We start from the raw sequence: 25,278 nt of genomic DNA on the forward strand, positions 1-25,278 counted from the left end.
GACCAAAAAATGTGTACTTTTAAAAACCTTGAGGAAATTTTTGAAACCTGGAGAAAATTGGCAACATTTGGCAACAATAACATTAGGTAATCCTTAGGGCTCCTATTTTCCTGGTTTTCCCTTAAAAATACAGTTTTACAAAAGAAGTAATTATTTAGCTTTTTTGACATTAGTGTGGGACTAATTTTCACTAATATTGTTGACAATTTTTAAATTTTTTAAGATGATTATTTATAAATTTTTAATTGAATAAAAATAACGTTAAGTTGTTTATGTAGTTTAATAACTAAGTTTAAAAAAAATTATTAGATTGATGTTTTAATATATTTTTTATGGTGTGTAATTATCAAAGTTATCAATCTTAGTTAATTGAATCCTATGTTTATTTTTATAACTAAACACAATAAAAAAAAAACAGATATATTTGTAAATTGTCTGTTATTTTAATATGGGTTTGTTTGGTTCTAACAATCCTTTAAATGAAACTTTAAGTGAGTTAACTTGTTTTTATCTTCTTTACTTTTACTATTGTTGATTAAATAAAATCCAATTTCAAACTTTCAAGTAAAGTTAATATATAAAAGTAGTCTTTAAGTTATTTTAAACTATAATATTTTTTATTATTATCATTTTAAAGTATTTTAAGCAGTAATATATACTTAAACAAATACAACTGACTTAACTTTTAATTGTAGTAAAAAATAAAATTGTTGCTGTTTTTAGCAAAAAAGATTAAAAAATTATTTACAAACAAATCAAAAAATTTATTTGCTTCTTAAAAAATATTTACAGTAAAACTCTGTAATAATAAGTTTATATCATGTATATATTTCAAACAAAAGCGGTTCTAATACAATTAATAAATTTACAAACAGATAAACTTTGCAATGAGTCCAACACAACAGAAGACACTGATTGGGGTGTTGTTTTAGAACTTTGTGATAAAATAAAAGAATATGAAAAAGGGTTTGTTAAACTTTTTTTTTCGTTTTTTAAGTTTATTTAAATTTCATGTTATTTAATTTTTAAAACAAAAAGTTAATAAATGTAATGTATACTATTAAATACTTAAAAGTAAGCTCAAATGTTTATTTTTGACTTTTTGTGGTATTTAGCATTAACTGTGTATTTTTAGTTTCTATAAAGTATTGTAATGATAAAAAGATTAAAACTAGTTGAGATTTTTAAAAGTCACTTTGTTAGGAATTGATATAATGCTGTACTTTTATTTTTAATGTTTACTTAAAGTTTAAAGCGTATAGTTTTTTTGTATACTCTTATTTAATGTCTATAATAGTAAGTTGATTAACGTAATAAAACTTTTATTAAATTAAATTCTTATAAATGAATAAAACTTGATCTATAACTTAAAATATGTAAGCACTGATATCTAACTTATCTTTAAGTTTTTTAAGTAGAGTTTATCCATGATATGTTATAATGACATTTTTTAAGTTGTGTTAATTTAACTCAAGAGCATAGGAGGTTAAGATTGTTTCTATTAATGATAAACATTGTAATATATATATAATAGCTTAAAATAACTTTAGGAATATAGTTGTTTTATTAAATATATTGACTACAATTTTTTTAGTGTAATTTTCTCAAAAGTTCCAAAACTACCAAAATTTTATCAATTTTTTAGCTAGATACCTCAAGTTTACAGAAAACATTTGATAAACAGTTAAAAATCTTTTTTGATGTGATTTTTTAAATAGTCAAAAAGTTGAAGTTTTAGATATAAAAAACAAAAAATGATGTGGTTAAAAAATACTCATATCTCAAAGAAATAAATACTACTACTGTGCTTATTCACTTATCCAAACATATTGGGCATTACATTTTTATAAACATATCCGGATAAGCATTTTTCTGGATAAGTACAAAAAGAATTTATTTTCATAAAATAGTATAACTGCTGTATATAATGCAATGCATAATAAAAGCTTAGCTCCTCTTTTTTGCTTTAAACCTATTAGAATTTTCTTCACTTTTCAAAATGTTGGACAAAGTAGACTTACCTATGCTTAACTGCTCTATTACAAAAGACTTTGACATATTGTTTTTTACCATTTTACAAACTTCTAGTTTATTTTCAATGGCTAGTGCAACTCGTTTCCTTATTTTTTATGTCTTGTCCATTTGTAAAACGTGGAATGTTGAGTGTGTCAAACTTATATAACTTATAAATAAAAGTAATAAAAATTCACATGCACCTCATCTTAAACAAAAAGTACTTGAATCAACTACTTATATGATACAGTTTGAATTAAATATCGAACATAAAAGAACTGTTATTCATTCATTTCTGAAAAAATCAGAATTTTATCACCTATAAAAAAAAACTATAACGTTTTGAAGAAACAACTTTATGTCATACTTTAAATAACATTGTTATAACAAATTTTTGATACTGACTTACCTTACATACAAAGGTTTTTGATAACTAAACTTGTTTTGAACAAAGTTTAAATGTAAGCTTTAAAAGTATTTTGACGTCATAATAATGAACTAAGTTTTTAAATCACTTAAACTTTTTTACAGCATGAAAGCTTAAATATTTGTATTACACAAACATGTTTGTGTTTTATATTGAATTTTTTTTAAGTTTTTTATTGCCTGAAACTGTCTAGATAAGTGAAGTCAGGATAAGTGAATAAGAACTATACTAAACATACTGCTAAAAATAGACTTTTAGTGAAAAAGTCTTTGTCTGTATCTTTAGTTTGTGCCTTCTAAAAGTACTATTGAAATTACCATCTTTGATATGGGTAGCTGTCAAATTTGCACAAGCGTACAAAATTGCACAGGGGGACAAAATTGCCTGAGTGCATAAAATTGCACAAAGATATCTTTGCAAGGGTTGAATTTTTTTATATTTTTTTAGTTTTTGTATTAATTTATTTTAATATTTTTTTCACTATCACAGTTACCCTTAATCCTTACCCTCGGTTGGTAACTTATTTTTTTATTTGTCATATTAAAAAATATTTTTACTATCACTATTACCCCTAACTCTCACCCTCAGTGGGTAACTTTTTTTTTTTGTTTTTATAATTTTATTTTATTCTTTTATTAGTTGTTATTTTATTTTTTACTATCACTGTTACCCCTTACCCTTGGTCAGTTACTTTTTAATTTTTTAGTTTCTTATCAATTTATCTTTTAGTTTTTTTTTGTTTTTTTTACTCTGGTGCAAAAATGTAACTCGTGCAAAATTTACCCTTGATGCAAAATTGTCTTCGTGCAAATTTTTCTTCTTGCAAAAGTATCTTAATGCAATTGTGTGCACTCGTGCAATTTAGTAACCTTGTGCAATTTTGTCTTTGTGGAATTTAAACCTGTTCTCCTTTGATACATATATCTCAATACATATTTTTAATTTTGTTAAGCAGTAAAAAGTGTCTAACAGTATACTAGAAACTCTACAAAATAAAATCAACTTTTCAAAATAAGGTAGGGACCCACTATGCCTTTAACTATAGTTACATCATATTGATTATTCAATTTAATACTAAATTTTTTTAGTTCTGTTGAATAATTATGAGTTATTTATATTTTCACCAGTTAAAATGCATTAAGTTATTAACCATTTCATAAGTTACATTTAAAATTGTATCTATCTGATTAGTTCCTTGACTTTAAAGCTGCTTTTGTTTTGAAAATTGAATTCAGTTTGTTTCTAAATCCCTAGATTTTCTTTGTTTTAAATCATCAAGTAAAATTTATCTAGATTCATTATTAAATAAAGTATTTGATAATATCACAGTGTAAACTCTTTTTAAATTACCCAATACAATTTTTTTTGCTTTTATAAACCAGTTACTTTAAAACTTTATCAATGGTAATTTTCTCTTTAGTTTTATTTAAATAATTTGTTTAATATAAGTTTTATTTTAGTTTTTTCAAATTTCTTGCAATCATATCTTGAACAGTACAAATATGATTTTATAACAAATATGACTAGTAGCAATATTTTGGCTATCTTTAGCATAAATGAGGTGTTTTAGCCGTTATTCAATAAGCATTTTAATTTATTTTACTTCATTTAAAACTGAAAATATATTTGCTAACAGCCCTCAGGATTTTACAAATGCAATATTCAACAAGCTGACCAACAAAGTTCCTCACATAAGCATGCAGGCTTTGACTGTACTTGATGCTGTTGTACAAAACTGTGGTGCCAAGTTCCACAAGGAAATGGCCAGTCAGGTGTGGAAACATTTTTTGTGAGATAAAAGTTTTAATAAGTTATTAACAAAATGTTGTTGTCAAAAATTGTGGAGTCCTGGAAAAACTTCACTGGAATAACTATACTTCATAATATATTTTAGATTTTAATGTTTAGTTATGAAATTTCGATTTGACACAGAAAATCTATCAACAAATAAATAAAATTATTCATTATCATAGATTATTTTATTTATTGAAAAACACATTAAAGGAGCTATTTAGTATCTTTTCAAAGTTGTTATACTATTTAACACTTATTTTAACTAAACTTAATTTCATACTAAAAATAGACCCAAAATTGGGAACTTTTAAAAATCTGGAAGAAATACAGAAGACCTGGAAGAAATTCTTTAAAAACATTAAGCAACCCTGTGATAATTAAAACATAATAATAAAGTGTAATTTTTAAATTAACATTTAGAAATGTTTATATTTAGTAACTAATTACTTGATGGAACATATATTACTAGAGTTTGTTTATTAGAAAATTTAAGTTTCGAGCTGAAAAAATATTTGAATACAATTATTTGAATTATACTTTTTTTATCTTGAAGTGTATGTTTCTTGTTGGTATTTTTTTAAACATAACAAGGGTAATTTGTTTTAAACCTAAATGTTGTAAAATTTGTCTAAAAAGGAAAGTTTAAATTTTTCTAAGTACAGTTTACTCTGAAAATCTATTTTTTAATTTTTTTAAATAGATTTCATTATATTTTTTAGTATACATTGTATATATGCAAACATTTTTTATGTAAGTACTAGTTTTTGAAAATAAATAAATGAATATAGGTTAATTTTTAAGTGAAATTTTTTAAGTCTAGAAATTATCTGGTTTTCTTGTACACAATTTGTATAAGTACTTTAAGCACAATTTATTAATTTTAGAAATTTGACAAGTCTGTACCTTTTTTTTAATTATTTTTTTTAGAATTTTACTGATCTTCTACGGGATTTTCTATCTTCATACAAAAATAAAAAGTGTGTAAACAAAATGAAGTTTCTAGTTAGAAAATGGGCTGAGGAGTTCAAGGATGATCCAAATCTAGCGTTAGTTACTATAATGCATAAAATCGTAAATAGTAAAATTAATTTTTGACATACTTTTGTGATTTATTTCATTTTAATATCCTTAAACATTTATTTTAGATACTATGTACTTATTATACTATAATTAAATTGTTTTATTCTTTATGCAAAGTTGCCAAACACTCAAACTAATCAGGCTAGTTTAAATTTCTATAAAAACTTATGTCAAATTCAATCAATTGAAAAATTTTGAAGGTGATTGGAAAAAACTCTAGCTAATTTTGATATTTTTCCTAAACCTCAGGCTAGTTTTTTTTTTTTCTAGATGTTGAGTTTATTTTTTATTATTATGTATTTTATGGGATCCAAGCTTTAATCACAGAAGTTATATATATATTTTTTAATCAATCTGGCTTGTTTTACCTCATAGAGTAATAATTTTCTGTTTATATTAAAAATTGCTTTTTTTCAAAAGTTTCAAAAATATCTTTTTATCACATTTTTAATGTAGTTTTATCTTTTTTTTGCCAAATTGTAAAATATAACTTAAAGATTGTTCATAGATTATAAGATGCTAGTTTTTCCTAGTTAGTAACTTTACCAATGGGTTAAATTAGATCATAAAAACTTTAAGTTTTAATGTTAACATATTTCAACTTGATTATAAAAAGATACCTTTATAATAAGCATTAAACAGTTGTTTTCAATAGTGTTTATAATCATTAAAACGAACTAGTTTTTAATTTTTATTATAACATTTTTCTGTAAATCTGAACTTTTCCCGTCATCAGGCACTTCTTGTCGATTTACTACTTCTTGAAAGGAGAAGGTCACTCGTTTCCTTCAGATGACGAATCAGACGTCACCAGCAAGAAGAAGCAGCCAGCTTCAAGTGTCACTAACAATCCCGATGCCGCTGCGAGCCAGCAAGAAGCTGAAGACCTTGCTAAAGGTTTGGGACTTTTTTGTTTTTATAATTTCAAAGTTATCAAGAGTAATTTTAACTGAGTTAATAAAATTATATAATGTTCTTATACTATGGTAGATTGTAATTATTTAATCATTTAAATACTTTACACAGTTATTTACTTTAAGAAAAACCATGGGTTTTATATTTTTTTTAAATGTAATTTTGTTTCAGAAAACTGTTTTAATAAAAGTTTTGTAGTGTTTATTGGTCTACGGCAGGGATTGGCAATTTTACTGGCAAAGCTTTTGGTGGGCAAATTTGTCAAGAAATTTTCTCATTTGACCAATGTTTTTTATTTATAACCACAGCTTTTATTCTTAACTAAATCCTACCTTTTCAGCCTTAGCAGCTTCTTTGCAAGATCAGGAAAAGAGCAAGGCAAGATCTTCACCCGTCACAAGCTCGTTATACCCATCTATGGCTGGAACTTCCAACGGTTTTTCTTCTAGCTATACCACTTCAAACTCGGGTTGGATACATGTTTTTTGCTTTATTTCTGTATATTTTAATTATAGAAAACCATAAAATAATTATTTGCAAAACCTTAGAAATTGTTAAATTTAATAAAAAAACAATTTTATTGTGTTACTTCAGATTTTAAAACTTTATACAGACTTGAATGCATAGTTACTATGTTCTTTGTTATTTAAATTGTTCTAGCTACTTCTGCTTGAATAGCTTGAAACATAATAAGATAGTGTAAAAACCATTTAGGAGCAAAATCAAATAGACTGGTGAAAGCTCTTTATGATTTTGAAGCAGCTGAAGACAATGAATTAACTTTTCACACTGGAGATATTATAGAAATACTTAATGACAGGTTTTTTGGTTATTAAATATAATTAAATGATAGTATTAATAGAAAAATTGAGATTTTTTTTTAAATGTAAGTTGCATATACATAGTACAAAAATTCCGTTTTCATTCTATACTTGTTATCATTTAAATTTATATAATAAATGCATTACAAAAAAAATTATAGAACAAAGTGGTTGTTGTATCGGTTTTAAAATAAATGTATTTTCTTTTTACCCAAAAATGTAAACATTAAGTGACGCCGAAGACACCATTTAGTAAATATTTAAAACGTTAAGTTATTGAAATCTTTCATAAGTGATGACTTAGCTTATTTTGAACCGATACAAACACGTCATGGTATTAGTCCAAACAAGTTCATTTGAATATTTCTTTGATTGCTGTTTATTTTAAAACTTCTTCTTTTTTGCTTATTTAAGCTTTTTTTTGTATAAAAAATTTAATCTGTTTAATTTTTGTACTTAAGTCAACTATAATTTTTATAAAAAAAAAGTGTAATAAAATTTAACCAAATTTCATAAAAGTTTAGGGAGATACAACTTTTTTTATAGATTTTTTACTGTTTGAATAATCAAATTTTTGTTTTACAATTTTTAATGATTAAGTATATTACTGTTTTGTATGTATTTGTAAACGTATTTATTTACTCATGATGTAATGAAAATATTGCAGTAAAACACAAAAATATTGATAGCTTTGATTGTTTAAAAAATATGTTTAATTCTTAAAAGTTAAAATCAAAGTTTAACACTTTTTAAAAGCTGACGCAGTTTTGCTTATATAATTATAAAGTTTTTAAAATTACCTGACTTTTGTTTGTCCTATTGCAGTTATTTATTTCTTGTTTGAAAAAGTAATTGAAAACACTTAAATGATGTGCTAAGGTTATTAATTTAAAATAAAGTTTGTACATTTTTCACAACTAATGTGTTTGTTTAATCGCATCTAAATTTAGTTGATATTTATAAAAATATTGATAAGAATTCTAGAATTTAGCTGTACTGCATAAAATTAATACTAGTTTTTAACAATAGTTTAATTTAAAGTACAGTATTCATAAATATGTAAAAGGTATAGATTGAATCATAACTGCTGATTTCTTTTAAACCATTGATAACAAAAAGTTGAATATAAATTATATGAATCAGTTGATTAAAAAAGTTCATTGGTTAGCTGAGCAATTTATGCTGTGCAATTTGCATACTTGTTTGTTGTGTAATTCATTCGACCGAAAATTCCTTTATTATGCTTAAAATTACTTTGGCGTTTTAAAATTTAAATATTAAGAATTAAAAACCGTTCTTTTTTATGTTGGGTGAACAATATGCACACCAATTATTCCTTCAACACAAAAAGTATTCTTTGAACACATAAAGCACTCATGTAGAGACTTTTGTTTGCGCGGTATCTTGATTAAAAATTACAAACTCAATATAACACATTCGTAAAAAATAAACAAGTTTGTAAAACCAGTGATCCGAACTGGTGGAAGGGAGAAATGAACGGGAGCGCAGGACTGTTTCCCTCCAACTTTGTCACTTCCGATTTGAACAAGCAGGTCGAACCTGAAGTCTTTCAAGCGAAGCAACCTGAAGCCGTGGAGGTAATACAACCTGAAAAAGTTCTCTACGTAGACGAGGTATGGCTGATAGTTTTCATCTAGATAACATAATAATTTAATTTTTTTATTTGTGTAATGGTATCATAACTTATGTAGAATTTTATAAAATAAGTGTTCAAATAAAGATATAAGAAGACAAACAGTGTTAAAATTTTTATATTAAGCGTACTACCTCTGTTACGTTGATTAATTTTAAAGTAGTGATGTACCGGACTCACTATCCGGGTCCGGGTCCGGCCGGATATTGCCATTTTTGTCTGATATCCGGATCCGGCCGGATTCTAATTTGAAAAAAAAGTCCGGATCCGGTTCCGGCCGGATTTTAGTTTGTAAAAAAAGTCCGGATCCGGTTCCGGCCGGATTCTAATTTAAAAAAAAATCCGGATCCGGGTCCGGCAGGATCCTAACAAAGATCCGGCCGGACCCGGATATAGTTAGTAAAAAAGAGCATACTGAAAAGTATTTTTTCAAAAACAAACCCTGTGTAAATTAGTAAGAGTCATTTTTGTCAGTTAAAATTAAACACCTACCTTGATTGGCTCATTTTGTACAGGTGACTAATTTACATTTGTTTACTTTTAAACTATGAAATAAACATTTCAGAAATGCAACTCTTTACATATGTTGTAAAATTGAAAACTTTGGAATGAATACTTGCATTATTTAGTGTTTAAAGTTGAGCTTAGAGAATATTTAGAGTTAATACGGTTGAATGTACGAGCCAATGAGAATCATATGACGAAATGTTTCAAACTAAATACTGATGCAACAAAACATCAGAACATGACAGGCAGTTTATATGTAAGCAGTTAGTTAGTTTGGTGTGCAGCTTGAAGCAATAAAATATCTTGAACTTTTTTGTGAATGCTTATTGTAAGTAGTATTTTGATTTAAAAGTGAATATTTCAACTGGTGTTTAATTGTTTAAATATTTAAGCCAGGTTAATAGTTTAATAGTTCATTAAAAATTTTAAAGTTTCTTGTTTACTTAAAGTTTTATTTAATTCTTAGTTTATTGTTTGAAGTCTTTTGATATTGATTTAAATAGCTTCCAGTTTTTAAAGTGTTACCAAAGTAATTAAAAGTTTTGTATATGCTAGTGTTTCTTGTTGTGTTTTATATAAAAGATTCATCAATCAAAACTGTCGTGTCTGATTATAGAAAGTAGTCTCAGTTAGAATTTAGTATTTGTTAGATATTAATTAAATAAGGTAGGATTTAATTATGATGGGTAGTACTAATAAGTTAAGTGTACCACAATCAGTCCACAACTTTACTACCAAATCGTCAATCTTTGCCAGCTGTTCTACTGATTATTAGATTAAAGTATTTTTTCAGTTTTTAAAAACCTCATTCTGACTCAGGCTTGTTTATATTCACTCTAGCTAGTTTTATTGACTTAAACAGTGGCAACCCTGCTAGTTTGAAAATTTTAGAAAATCTTGGACTGCCTCAGGCTAGTTTAGTTTTTTATAAAAACTCAGGCTAGTTTTCTTTTAGATTTTGAATGAGTTTGAGCTGATCCAGTTTTAAATATTTTGTAATTTTTAGTGTATTTTCTTCAAGAACTTGATTTCAGATTTTTAATTGTAAATAACACCTAAATTTGTAAACCTTGTGGCTAGCTGTTCTACTTGTTATTAGATTTAAGTTCTTTTTTTCAGTTTTTGAAAACCTCATTCTGACTCAGGCTAGTTTATACTAGTCAAAGAACCGGACTCACTATCCGGGTCCGGCCGGATATTGCCATTGTTGTCTGATATCCGGATCCGGCCGGATTCTAATTTGAAAAAAAAGTCCGGATCCGGTTCCGGCCGGATTCTAATTTAAAAAAAAAGTCCGGATCCGGGTCCGGCCGGACCCGAAATTGTGGGTCCGGTACATCACTATTTTAAAGTTATTTTTAAAGCAAATATTTTTTACAGTTTTAGCGCGAATTGTTTTAGATTTACCTATCTCTGAAAAAAACTTAAACGTAATAACTTTAAAGTTGTGCATTTACATAACGTATATACTTCTAATGAACAAGATTGAAACAGGCGCTCATCGACAAAACTTTGTCTGATTTACAAAACATTGATCCGGAGTCTTCCACTGCAGATCCTACTGAAATGCTTAAAAATGAAGGTTAAAAACAAATATTACTTTTTTAAAAGTTTAAAAGCATTTTCCAATACTTAAATAATACTTGTTTATTTTAACAAAACATTCAAATTTAATGTATTGCATTTTAGGCGATATAACTTTATATATATATATATATATAAATATATATAAGATGTAACGTTAAAAGGCGTTAAATCCTGGAGATCCTGATAAGCTAAGCTTATCGGAATAAATACCACAGGTGTTCTTGTGCTAAAACTTTATTTCAACTAACGGCGTTTCACTGCTCTCAAATAAATTTAAGAACAGATCTACGGAGTCTCAAAATTCTTAGAGCTTTTTGAGACTCCGTAGATCTGTTCTTAAATTTATTTGAGAGCAGTGAAACGCCGTTAGTTGAAATAAAGTTTTAGCACAAGAACATCTGTGGTATATATATATATATATATTTATTTATATATATATATTTTTGAGATATTTCAGACATTTTAAAATATTTTGTACAGAGGCTTGTTTAGCAATGGAGTCACTGGTAATTGATAAACTTGACAAGATAGATGCGGAACACTTGGGTCTGACCAAACTCCACTCTGATATGATATCTGCGCTCGAATTGTACAACAAGTACGTTCCAATGTAGATACGATATTTATAATGTAGTTATGATATTTTGAATGTGCATTTTAAAAAAATGTAGTTATATTAATTTTTTATGTTTTATACCACCAGTAAACACTAAAAAAATCACCCGTTAAATTATTTTTTACTAAGCGCATATTAAATTAAAATATGTTGGAATATTAGAAGATTATACACAAATACTCTTAACACTCCCCAGTTTTAAACAAAACGATTGTAAAAACAAACAGACTGATGACTGAGGCTCCAGCGCCTTCTTACCATCCACAAATGATGAATTACGGTTATCAGTACAATCCACAATACACCATGAATGTTAGTCAAATATCATGTTTTGTTTTCTGGCAATAAGCAGTGCCAAATGACCTGAGTATAAAGTTAATATTAGATACGTTGGCATTTAACTAAAATTTAATAACGTAATCTTCTTTATTTAAGTTTAGTTATAAACTCTGTGCTAATCTTGGATAATTTTTCATTTGCTTTTAAAATGTCAATAAGTGTTTTGCTGCAGTACTTATGCTTTTCTTTTTTATTATCACAATAACTTTTTATCAGCAAGGTGGCGTACTACCTTCCCAACAACAAATGGGAGGAATGCAGTACAATTATCAACCTAACAACATGTATCAACAACAACCTCCTCAAGTGAGTTTGTGTTGTTATACTGTGTCAGAAACAATGAATTGTTTAATAATAAGTGTTTAACCTTTTAATATTCCATTACGTAATCAATTTTTTTATGCAGAGATTACTCGTTCTCGCATTTATTAAAAATAGTATTATTTGTTCTTCATAATTGATCTAGTAAGTATAGAGTTTACGGACGTTCATCTTAGGTTGATAAATGTTAACTTATAATTGAAAAACCAGTTAAAAGCAGCAAACTTGTCAGACGCAGATGCAAATGCAGTACCAGCCACCTGCGATGCAGCAATACCAACAAGCTCCCGGGCAGCAGCTGAACTACCAGCAACAGATGCCCGCTCAACAGGCTCCCAATCAACAAATGCAAGCTCAGCAAATTCCAGCGCAACAAATGAACGACCCGCAAATGAACAACCAGCAGCAACAAATGCAGCAAGTCCCCAACCAGCAACAGCATCAAGGTGTGTGTTTTTAAAGTTTTTTGCTATGTGGCCTGTTGCTTAACCGTTACCGTTTGTGTAGCTTTAAAAGTATCTAGCGCAGTGTGCCCAGATTGCTCAAGTGTATATTTTTATGTTGTGTTACATTTAAAGTCTGAAGGATCTTTTAAGATTAAAAGTAATTTTTAAGGGTATATATTGATAACAGATAAACTTTTTACTCGTCTAAAAAAACACAATTAGCAGATTGTTATATTAAATTATTTTATCAAGACATCTTACTGAGCAAATTTTTACACCATAAGGTAATTAATGTACTGCGGAAGCTTCATCTTATCATTTCGATAGATAGCATGTTTTTTTGGTGATTCAGGTAAAAAATTCCTACAATTATCAACGAAGTATTGTTCATTAGTATTGCTACTTTGGTGCTGAAAAAGTTAATCATTAACTAATTTTTTTAAACCAAATCAAGTTTATAAAATTCATGTTTACTTCACTGAAACTTTTTATGATTAAGACATTTTGTTTATATCTATATATATATATATGTGCGTATTTTCATTGATAATAAAAAATCACATAGATGTATTACTAAGTTTAAATACTACTAGCCTTTTGAACGATACCACTTATTTAATTGTTTTTATATGTTTCTTACTATGGATTGTAAATGGTGAAATTTTATATATGTCATTGATATATATTTTTAGAAGTTTCCTTGTTTGAATTTAGATAAGTTAAAAAGTAGATTTTATTAAAGATATTCATAATATTTTTTTGATTTGGTCTGGTTAATATTAAAAAGAAAATTATCTTTAACAAAATTCTTGTTACACTTATCAAAAGTTTTTTCGAGTTAAAAAAAAAAGGTTATGCCTATACAGCAGTAGTTCTTAACTTTTTTACCCCCTTTTAAATGATTATTACCAAATTTACTACAAATATACAAAATTGTTTTTAATTTTGAGAAAATACTAGATTTTTGAACTTTAAGCTTCATAAATTCAAAATATAGTGAAATTTATACAGTATTTTTTATAGATTATTTTTTTTAACTTTAAGAAAAATACAGTTAAATACTAACTTAAAAATTAAAAAGACAATTAATAAACATAAGTTCACACAATATATAATTAAGAAAATTTACCCCCTAAAACAAGGTTAAGAATCGCTGATTACAGTTTTAAAGCTTAGTATTGTACTATCCTTTATTTTTGTTCGTTTTATAAATGAGCATAAACTTATAATTTCTTATTTTACAAAAGTTATCTAAAGAGCTGTAATTAACATATTTCAATCTAAAGTTAGAACTATTGAAATTCTAAGTACTTTATGAAGATTCCATTCAATAAATTTTCAAATCAAGCAAGTGAAAAAATTCTTACTTGTTTATTTACTGCCGTGCACACTATTCCTAATTTTATTTTGTTTAACTTGTTTATCAAGTAATTCTTAGTAAAAAAAAATATAAATGTTCAATGATTTGTAAAAATTTGTATAGATAAATTAATTTCAAAATTTACTAAAATAGATTAATCTTAAAGATGTAAATAGTTAAATCTGGCGAAATAGTTTGTTTATGAAACATAACCTCTAAAATATTATTACAACATTACACAGCTAACTTAACTTACTAAGTAAAGCATTTTATCAGTTTGCATTCATTACACAACAAATTTAATTGAATTAGTTTAATTTTTATTCAATCAGGTAAGGTAAAAATAAGTTCTTCTGTTTAGTTTTTTCGATACATTAGTGAACTAGCATTTGTTGTTACAATTTTTTTAAGCGCCTTACAAGTTAAAAAAAAAGTAATACTAACTTTTATAAATTAAACTGAATAAATATAATTGACAATTAAAAAAACGATCATTGATCTCAAAGCTGTTGTTATTTTGTATTCTTTAAGTCTTAGTCTATTTTTATAGTTTAATAGTAGCCTAAATATTACTTAGTTAAATAGTTTTCACTGATTTTTTTTTCATTTCTCTAAAGCCCAATTTGTCATTATCTATTTTTGATATGCAATTTTAATATTAATTTTTTAAAGTATTTAGTTATTTCTTTTTATATATGACCTAAAAGTTGATAAACACTTGTTTAAATGTTGATTACTGTGTTTTTATTTGCAATGACGCATGATGTATATGTTTATGTTGTACAGGTTATAACCAAGCTAATTATTACACAAACCAAACGGCCACTCAAGCTAATTCTAACTTAAGCAGGTAGTTTTCTTAATTGTTACTTTTATAAACACATATTAACCTCTTAATTTATTTAAGTTTCATGCAGTTGATGTGCTTTAATTTCATGTATAATTTTTAGTATTTACAAATCTGAGCAATTGACTTCAACTACAGCTAGTTATGGTTAAGTTTTAATTAATTAGTGTGATTTACAATTTTTTTTGTTTTAGTTCTAATACGTTTTTAAGTTTGTGTTGATTGATTTATTAATAGTTTTTTATACCAATTCAGTCTTATAAAAATCGCTTGTTTTATAAGTTTTTTTTATAAGCACAGTTGATTTGTTATTTTATTTACTTCAACTTAAAATAAATAATAATCTAATCCAAAGTATAATCAGTGTTTTTGTTTAAAAGTATAGAGTTGAATTGCAAATTATACATCAGAGTAGTATATACAGGGTTGTCATAAAACCTGGAATCCTGGAAAAACCTTGAATTTGACAATGTAGGCAAAATAAAATTATAAAAACCTGGATTTTGATAAATTTTGTAAAACACCTGAAAACTTCAACAAAAATCACTAAAAAAACTTAAAAAAACAGAAATTTTAAACAGTTTTTACATATTGAAAAATTAAATTTTGATTACTTACAAATATTATTTCATATTAAATACTATTTTTTCTATTATATAGAATTTTATTTATCATAAAACACATTTAAATTAGCATTTGAGTATTTTTTCAATGTTTTTATAGTATATTTAGAACATTTTTTTTTAACTTTAATAGTTTTATGCTCAAAATGTACAAAAACTTATACTTTAAAAATCCTGGATTAGTTTCAGAAAACCTGAAAATATATTTTTAAAACATAAAGCAACCCTGTATATAATAAAAATTTAATCAATATTTTTTTTGTCTACGCAAAATAAAGCAGTGGTTATGTTTAAGTTCAGAGTAAAGACAAAAGGAAATCTTCATTTAAGATAATTCCAATTAAAAGTTTTTCAACACAGTCCCATTTGGCCTTAACTTTGCAGCCTAATTCAAGTTTGTTTTCAAAGCAGAACCTTTATAACGAAGCCTTTTTGAATCAACAGTTCGTAACGTTTGTACTTTTGCACTTGACTCATCAAGACTAGGTGAAGGAAGATCTAAGTGTAAAACCCGTAACATCTACAACAGCTATATTTACAAAAAGCTCAAATTATGGCAAATATCCCTAGAATTTCTGACTAAGTTCTTAAATTAAGCGGAAATAAACACTTTTAATACCATAGTACCATGTTCTCCCAAATAAAGGAGACAAGATAAAATTAAGTCGTATTTGTGATTTCACAAAAATATACTTAAATTGGATAATCACTAGTTAGATACAGTTTAGATCAGGGCTCGGCAGGTCAAAAAGGAACGTTTTTTTATGTGCTTTAAAAAACATGTTTAAAGACAATTTTTTTCAACAAAAAAAAATTAGGCGATAGAATATCCTTTAAATATAACACTAAAATTTTATTTTTGTGTTTTCGAAAATATTAATATATTAAACTAGTTGAATAAAAATTTTAATGTGGCCTGCGGGCCGCAGTTTGCCGACCCCTGGTTTAGATACTTAAAATCTTTACTTAAAAAATTTAAAAATAAGCTTTATACGTGCAGGTAAATATGGTTATAGATTGATGTAAAACAAAGAATTATAAATTAATTTCTTTCCACGTTGCAAAAAATAATGTTTTAAACTAGTATTTGTAAGACTAAGGCAATGGGCAATTCAAAAAATCAATAGATGACTATAAAAATAATCTCTTAAAAGTATTTGCTAGTACAGATACCACTAAATTTATAAAACCTGTAAAAACTGAACCCGCTTATAAGAAAAGTAAAACATGTAATTAAAAAATATAAAATAGTTTCTTGTTACGTAACAAAAAATTGCTACTCTTAGTAAGTAAAGTAACTTTTCTTAATTAATTAGTATTTTTTTTAAACGCAATTTATATTTTGTTATTTGTATTGAGTGTTACAAACAGCAGTAGGATCAATATATGTTGATTTTCATTCGAAGTTTATGCCATTCTCATGATATTAAAAGCTGGCTTTTTCCGAGATGATATAAATAAAGTAATTATTTCATAAAATTATTTAAAAAAAATAGGTATTTAAACTCCTTTGTTTTATTATATACTGTTAATCTTTACACATATCAAACCAAAAGAACATGACCTAAAAGAGTTCCATTGAATAGTAAAAATTTTACAGTTTTTTTTTGAATTCTAAAAAGCAGGTATAAATTTTTAGATCATTTTTTTCTCATTTGTTTCAAAACTGAAAACAATGTTTTAACCAAAAAATAGAAACAAAAATGAGCTTTAGTTTTTTTAGCCTACATGAAGCATTTGTTAAAGTTTTCGTACAAAAAGTAATTCTAAAAATTACTGTATGACTTTTTTTAGACTAACATATTATTTTTATTTTAAGCTGGATTGACAATCAACCATAACAGTTTCAAAAAGGTCCTTTTTCGAACATAATCAAGTAAAAATAAGTAAATTTATGTACTTATTCAATTTTTTCTAGTTAGTACAACAAAATAATAACAAAAAAGAGACAGTAGAAGGATTTTAATTTCAAACTTAGATCTTTAATTAATGTTAGAGATGTTTTAGCTAGCTGTTATTAATTAAAAAGCATACTGCAGTTTTCTTAGTTACTTTAAAGAGTTTTTGTTTAAGATTTTTCGAGTAGCATGCAGTATTGTAAAACTATTAAACTATAGATTTTACATTAATATAGTTTTTTCTTTTTTTATTGTTTTGTTTTAAACTAAAAATATAAGTTTTTGAATTTATAAACTAATTTTTATAATTATAGAGTTTGTTTTATACCTCAATTAAAACAAAACAAAATAAAGTTTAATTTACTTTTTAGTCAGCTTAATACAAATAATAGTAGTTTTTTATGTTAAATACCAACAAATTTATGAAACAGTAATACAAACTACCACAACAACACAGCTGCACCAACAGCAATAAATTACCAGCAACCATTCAACACCACCTACCCACAAACTGTAAGTTTTTTTTACATATAACCTCAATAAGTAATCCTAACTTTGAAAAAATGGAATTTATCATATACTTTTTTTTTAATTTGTTTCTTTTTAATCACCAAGACCTATCTGGGTTTTAACACAACTTGACTGAAGTTTAAAATCATTGCATTAGTAAAGTTTTTATTTTTTTCAGAGTGCAGCCCGACCCATGTGATTTTGCAGTATCTCAACTTTCCAATATTGTCTCATGTGCAAGTTTTATATGTATTATGCTTGAGCCATTTTTAAGCATGTTGTTATAAATTTAATTTTCTAAAGTTAAGCTTAACATATGGTTTTGTTTACGCCTATTTATATAACTGCTGATAAATTAAGTTTCTAACTTTTTTGCATTACCAATTTTTGGAGCTACATATATTTATATAACCGTTTATTGTTTCTTGTCAGCAAATTTATTTAATAAATGATTTCTAATCTAAAATTTTTTATATTCTTTTAATGTAGAAAAAAACAGGTTAAAGTAAATGCTTTAAATTTATAAAAAAAATGTATTATAAACTACACTGTAAATTAAAAAGACCAAAGCTACAGTCATTTAATTTATCTTTATTTTTTTAACAAACATGAAGAGTATATTTTATATACAGGGTTGCCAAAAAACCTCGAAACCTGGAAAAGTCTGGAATTTGATAATTTTGAAAAATAACCTGGAAAAAACATGGAATTTCGTACAAAAATCTCTAAAAAAACCTGGAAAAACCCGTAATTTTAAATAATTTTTACATATCAAGTAGTAAAATTTCGATTTGACACAAAAAATGTATCATATAGATAAAAAATTTTTGTCATCATCAATTTTATATTTATTTAAAAAGTACTTAAATACCTTTACAGTTTATTTTCAATGTTTTTATACTAATTTTTATACTAGAAATATACCTAAAAATTTTTAGTTTTAAAAACCTGGAGAAAATTTGCAAAAACATTTGGCAACCCTGTATGTATTAAGAGCATAGCCTAGACTGTGTTGTTTTACACAAAATTTTTACAAATTAAAACAAGGATTAATAAACTACTCTAGAATTAGTTTTCATAAAATATAAGTGAAACTAATTGAATATATTTTTTCTTAAATATCTAAAACCTAACCAATCAACTAAACGTAGTTTCGTGATTTTGCTAGATTCGTCTTAAAAGAATGGGGGTTAATGTTTTTTAATTGTAAACAATACAATATACTTTTTGTTTGATAAATAATTTCACTAAGCCTACTAGTAAAATTAGCTCTCTAGTGTATGTTTAAATCTTTCATTACTATTGATTCCAACTAATTTAACTTAAACAAAGTTGAATTTTTTGTTTACCAAAAATTTTGTTTGATGTTTTTTTTTAAATATGCCTAGTTTAAATAAATTCAAACTGAATATTTCTTAAGAAACTTTGGTCGCCATTTATTTTGAAAGTCCATCATAAATTTTATGTAGGGTTTAGATTAGTAGGTTTATGTAAATAATTAAGCGTTTACTTGAAAATTTAATAAAATAAAAGTTTATTTGCTAACTATAATTTTAATTTGTCGTCATTTCTATAAATTTTCAATAGTTGTTGTCTTTTAAAGATTAAGTATCAAAATAATTACTAGGAATTTTCTGTTATCAAAAAAAAAATTAGACCAACTGGTTTACATAAAAAATTGCTTCTTAGTAATAGAATAATCTGTTTTACAATATTTGCTAGTTTTCAAGCAAGCAATCGGGAGAAACTAAGAGATACCCTTTTTGTCCGATTTTAATTTTTAAAAGTACAAAGAAGTAGACTAACAAATTGATAGGACAACATTTACGTTTGCTCTCTTCTGAACTCTTTATTGAAAAATTTAGAACTCACCATAAATACTAAATTTTACCTTTTTTTTTAGTCAGCACAATAAAAGATGTTTTGTCTTAACCGTGAAATAAATATATTTTGTATTTCCTCTCTGAGGTACCTGTTTTGAATTAAATAGAGAAACACGACACTAAAACAACTTGTTCAGCCAACACTACAGAATGCTTTATTCAAAAACCGAACGTCAAGTAGCACACGAAAGATCTCCTTTTTTATAAATTACTAAAACTATTGAGTGCTTTTATTTTAAGAGTATCAGTCAAAGAGAAAGTTACTATCCAACGGAAATGTTCTATTCAAAAAGATGTTTTTTATAACTGAGGATCTCATTAATCTTGTACATAAAGGTACATAACTTTATTAATAAATTCTTGAATCAATAAATTTGTAAAAACTGTTAAAAATTAGATACTGTTTACAAAATCTTAACGCTTGTGTTTTTATAATTACACGCCAATAAACAAATTACAAAGGCATGCTAGTGTGAAATAAACAAACTGATCATGGATATATAAAACTTATACGAGCTCGCCATAGACTGATCCATGTGTAAAAGTAACAAGCTCGACAGTCTAGTATAACTTAGAAAACAATATTTAAGATAATAAACACAGTTTCAAAAATTATAAAATAGCTATTATATGAAAAAATAGTATCAGCACATATCAGCTCGTTTTTTTCTTTTAAATTCACTTTAATTGACAGTGAAAAAGTACTGTGCCATAACAAAATAACCTAACTTTTTTAAACATGCATGTTAGGAATATATCTCTCGTTTTTGAACTAAATAACCCACTCGATTTAAAAATTGACAAAGATGTTTAAATTAATTCTAGTTGTTTATTTTTATCGCCCCTAAGTATTAAAAAATGATATAAAACCGTTGTGTGACCTACTTTAAAAGTAATAGAACAAGTACATGCTTTATTAAAAGAGATTATTATACCTCTTTCGTACACCCGATTCTTAGAACATATCATTTGAGAGCTTTTCTTCAATCGTTCAGTAAACAATACTAAAAGACTAAAAAAATTCAACGGCTCTATTGAGTGCTGATATAAAACTTTTTACAATGAAATCTTGTAACAATCTAATGTGTTTATAATCACAAAAACTCTTTTTATTTTGTTGAACCGTCTGATAAAAAAAAACTTTAACCGCATTGAAACTTGTTTAAATCTTTGTATCAGTGTATACTTTTAAGTATACTACCGTTACTACAAGTTATCAACTTTCTGATCACGAAAATAGTTTCTATTCAAGTCAAACTAATAAAAATCAAACGTAATCTTATCGATTGTTTTACTCTTTATAAGCAAAAATAACTTTAGCAATATGTTTTAGAATATTTTTTACCAGTTTTTTTTACTTAAGTGATCAATCGTAGAGTTTTATATTAAGTTTATTTTATCAACCTATTGCTTCTCAATCACTTTTTGTATTGTTTTGTAGTTTTTAGCTTTTCATGATTAGATATAACATAAACAATAAACTAAAAACCATAGCTTGCACAGACAAAGAGGTTTTGATTATGATTATCTTTATTGTTTTTTGAGTAACGTTGTACTCTCGCATCAAAATGTGAGCCGCTTGAGTAAAAATCACACGAAAAAAATAAAATACTAAAAAGACAATTTTTTTATTCTAAAAATGTATAAAATTTAAAAATGAATGGATAAAACACAATAAATAAAAATAGTTAAGAATTTTGGTACATAAAAGAATACGATATTGTAAATAATAACACATTAAATTTTTTTATATAATTTATAAAAAGTACTTAAAGAAAATATAAAACAATCAATTTTAGTAGTTAAAAGCATTTTTTTAACATGTAATTTTACATAATTTATAAAATACTTAACTGCTTTTTACTAGGGGCGTAGGGTATATATCATTTTTAGTAAGTTGTGATCATTGGTAGTAAATATTTCGGGAAAAGTTAAGTTGTTTTGAGTATTAGAGGTATTTATCGAACTTTACTGTCACAATTTTATTTGATTTTTTGTTTAGTTTTAAACAAAATTTTTCTACCTTCTTGCACGAAGTTACATTATGTAGTAAATTACTCCACATAAAACGTCATTAATTTTTTATTAAAATTCAATTTATTAAGTAATACTTGCAATATTATTCTTTTTACCATCTTATTGTCTATATGATGGACCTAGGCTATAAATGGATATAAACATTTTTTTTTCTGAAATGATTTTTTTTTTAACAAAAACAAAAATTCTTTGTAACTTTCTAGGTATTTTTTGTAAACCCTGAAACTACAAAGTAGTCTAATCTACATTTTATTAAGTATAAATTAAAACACTAAAATTTATTTGAAACAATAAAAAGTTTTTTAAGATATAATTCGATGGATTACAAACTCTATAGTTGATAAAACGGGACATTAAGAAAAAAACAAATATATTAACAACAAAGTACTACAAAAAGCGTTATTTTAAAATTAAAAGAACAAGTTTTATGCTTCGAAAAATACTGAATAAAGAATAAGTTTGTTTGAAGTCTTACTTCTTTGATGTAACTAAAATACTTAAAAAAAATCTAGATTCAACAGTAAATTTACGACATGTCAAAAGCAACACTTTAAACAACCGAGTTGTTTTATTAATACAGAGTAAAATTCTTAATTTACAATGGGTTTAAAGGTGTATAACCGACTCCTTTTTAGTAAAATAATAATAATAAATTTAATTAAAAATAGTATTTATAACATTAGGCATATTTTTAAGCAACGACTACAAGTACTTAATTGAAATTTTACTGACACAATTTATTCGCTAAATACTTTGTACTCTTGTTTTCTTTTAGCCTTGTGTCCTTAAACAATTCAGGGTTCGTACGCAAAATTTTCAAATTTAGCCAGACACTTTTCATTTTACACTGACATTTTCTCAAATTGGTAAATACTGCCTTTTAAGGGCGATTCCGGCTTTCAGGCGGTGTTAATTAGTAAGACCGGAAAAGATTTAGTAATGAGCTAGTAATGGAACAAAGTATAGAAAATGAAGGCAACTTTCTTAAATTTTTTCCAAAGGAGCATTGATAAAATTGAGTTTGAGATACTCTGCCCTAACCTTTGATGGTCAGTGGCCAGTTAGTTTTATAATCAGTTGAAACTAAATAACTTTTTAAATAAGTTGTAGTAGCTTAGCTTATAAATAATAGAACTTTGTAGTACAACTTTCTATTTTCTAAACTTCAGGATATTTTGAAATGTTTAGTCCATGAAAAACATTAAATAAGTTTAAGTTTTCGGAGTTTGAATGTTTTGTAACCGCTAAAGTCATATTTAATATTTACTTTCAGAATGCTAGTTCTTTTTTTTTTTCAAATTACTTAAACTACATTAAAACTGATACACTCACTTTATGATACTTTTTTTTCGCTGATAAAAATACATACCTCTTTGAAAACTCTCATTTTTTCTTAAAAAACTAAAAGTTTATTTATAAATAAATTCGCATCTTGATATAATTTACTCAAGACAAAGTAAAAAAAAACCTTAAAACTTTAAAGCGTTTGTACTGACAAATACTGATATTTTGCCTTCAAAAGCCAAATACTTGTTTAAATAAAAATCACAATTTAATAATCGACTCAAAAAAATCTATAAATTCCAAGCATTTAAACTGACACTTTCCAACTTTTTGCAAAAAAAAAAAGAGATTTAGCCTGAAGCGTACAAACCCGTAAATAGGTTTATCGTCCAACAGCTATTTAATTTTTTTTTATGTGAAATATAGCTAACAACTTTTATGCTTCACGAAAATCAAATGTTTAAATGATCAGTACTTTACCGCCATAACTGACTATATTTTAAAGTATCTAATGTAAATTATTTTACCTAAGTAGTGATATTTTAATTTAGAGATGATATATATATATGTTTAGTGTATGCAACACAATTTATAACCGGTTCAAGTCAAGTACAATAAAAATTGCTCTTAACAAGACCATGTCATCAAAACTAAGATTCTTTTTTTATTACGAGATTTTTTAGCAACTTTTGTGTTTTAATAAACATATGTCACTTTAAAATAGTAGACACTATACTAGTATCTTTTATAACCGAATGGTTATTACGTACATCACAGGCCCTTTAAAAAACTTATTGAGCGTTTTTCAATTACCGTTTAATAAACAATATTCATTAGAAATATTCTGTATACTCTTGGCAAATGCTTAAGAGTTTAACAAATGTTTGGTTTTTTTATTTTTTTTTAAAGTGTTCTTTTTTTTGCTTCTTTTAAATGAAAAAACTAACTTGGTCTTCTCATTTAAAATAACATAGTAAAGTTCGTTTAAAAACTTATTTTTGTACAGTCTATAACTATTGCAAACTTCGAAAATAGCGTTGCAAAACAAATAATACAAACTTAAATCAAGCAATAACAGTAACTTTTGGTCATTTAAGTTTAATTTTTGAAAAAAACTGAAAGACTAACAATATATTGTATCTCTATAAAAGAACTCTAAAGGCTTAGAAATATCTTTGATGTTTGCAATTGTAAGTTTTTAAATTTACCTTATTTTGACTTTTTAGACTAAATTTTCTGCAATACCAACAATCTTTTACTGTTTGAAATTGATATATTTTGAATCTACTTGGTATGAGAAAGCTAAAAAAAATTACTCGAAAGTTATTACGCGGTTTTGCATTACTAAAGTTTTATTATAATAACTATAGCTTTCTTCAGTAATATAGGTCATAAATAATTAGTGTGTTAATCTAACACTTAATCTTAGTAACGTTTGTTGGAGTCAAAATACATAGTGCTATTCGGATGTCAGTTAATTTAAAGCTGGTAGTATTAGAGTAAACCAAGTAAGCATGTATATCTAAAAGTATGTAGTTCAATTTACTTTAGATAACTGAAAATAATTTGATTTATAAAATCTTATTTACTATTAATCAACTACATATGAATACAAACCCATGTTTAATCTTACTTGTGCTATATTTAATATATTATTGTAATAATAATAATCTTTTTTTTTAAACTGAACTTTTTGAGATTCAGCATAGTTTCTAATTTATAATTTTCAATATGCATTTATTTCAAACTTTCTGATTTTCTACTTGGTCTTTCCTAAGAAACTATGGTGAATTTAACCAAATTTAATGCTTATTTTTCAATTAATTATTTTATATCGTTAAAAACTAATTTTCTTACGTTAACTTGTTGTTTTCTTTACAATCACAAATTAAGTTGCCAAATATTTTTGGCTAATTTTCTCCAGGTTTTCAAAACTTCCTCGGGTTTTTAAAAGTACACACTTTTGGGTCTATTTTTTGTCAAGGTAAAAACTGTGTTAAGTAGTATAAAAACATACTTTGAAATTTCTTTAAATTTTTTAGATAAAATTTTTTTTAATGATGACAAAAAAAAATCAATTATTTTTTGATTATGATGGACTTTTTGTGTCAAATCGAAATTTACAAAGGAACATGTTAAAAATCCCAGGTTTTTATTCAACATTTCTCAAATTCCAGGTTTTTTTTTTGAAACCCTGTTAGGTAACAAATATTTCAAACTTAATAAAAACTGTAAATATATTTGATTTAACAACTATGTATTATATTTTATCAGCTCAAACCTACGATGCGGAATAATTAAACTAAAGATAAAAAC

General features: G+C 25.7%; 1 protein-coding gene across 1 annotated transcript; it reads left to right on the forward strand.

The window, feature by feature from the left end:
• Positions 1-416: 416 nt before the first annotated feature.
• Positions 417-18,428, forward strand: LOC145833827 (signal transducing adapter molecule 2-like). The gene is made up of 16 exons (XM_082941022.1): positions 417-491; positions 876-966; positions 4,077-4,212; positions 5,162-5,280; positions 6,051-6,211; positions 6,570-6,698; positions 6,944-7,049; positions 8,519-8,684; positions 10,706-10,793; positions 11,279-11,396; positions 11,642-11,726; positions 11,970-12,059; positions 12,307-12,520; positions 14,667-14,730; positions 17,680-17,761; positions 17,937-18,428. Exons 1-16 carry the CDS (start codon positions 449-451, stop codon positions 17,955-17,957), a joined length of 1,713 nt encoding a protein of 570 aa, XP_082797148.1. The 5' UTR covers positions 417-448; the 3' UTR covers positions 17,958-18,428.
• The last annotated feature ends 6,850 nt before the right edge of the window (positions 18,429-25,278 follow it).

Source organism: Thalia democratica, chromosome 4 (assembly GCF_965202585.1).
Source record: "Thalia democratica chromosome 4, ktThaDemo2.hap1.1, whole genome shotgun sequence".
Taxonomy (NCBI): Eukaryota; Metazoa; Chordata; class Thaliacea; order Salpida; family Salpidae; genus Thalia; species Thalia democratica.

Bases quoted from the DNA above. Each gene is read 5' to 3' on its own strand.
- LOC145833827 (XM_082941022.1), top strand. From the start codon at position 449: ATGGGTTTGTTTGGTTCTAACAATCCTTTAAATGAAACTTTAA. The intron at 5,281-6,050 runs GTTAGTTACTAT...TCCCGTCATCAG, and splicing joins AAGGATGATCCAAATCTAGC to GCACTTCTTGTCGATTTACT. The intron at 6,212-6,569 runs GTTTGGGACTTT...CTACCTTTTCAG, and splicing joins AGCTGAAGACCTTGCTAAAG to CCTTAGCAGCTTCTTTGCAA.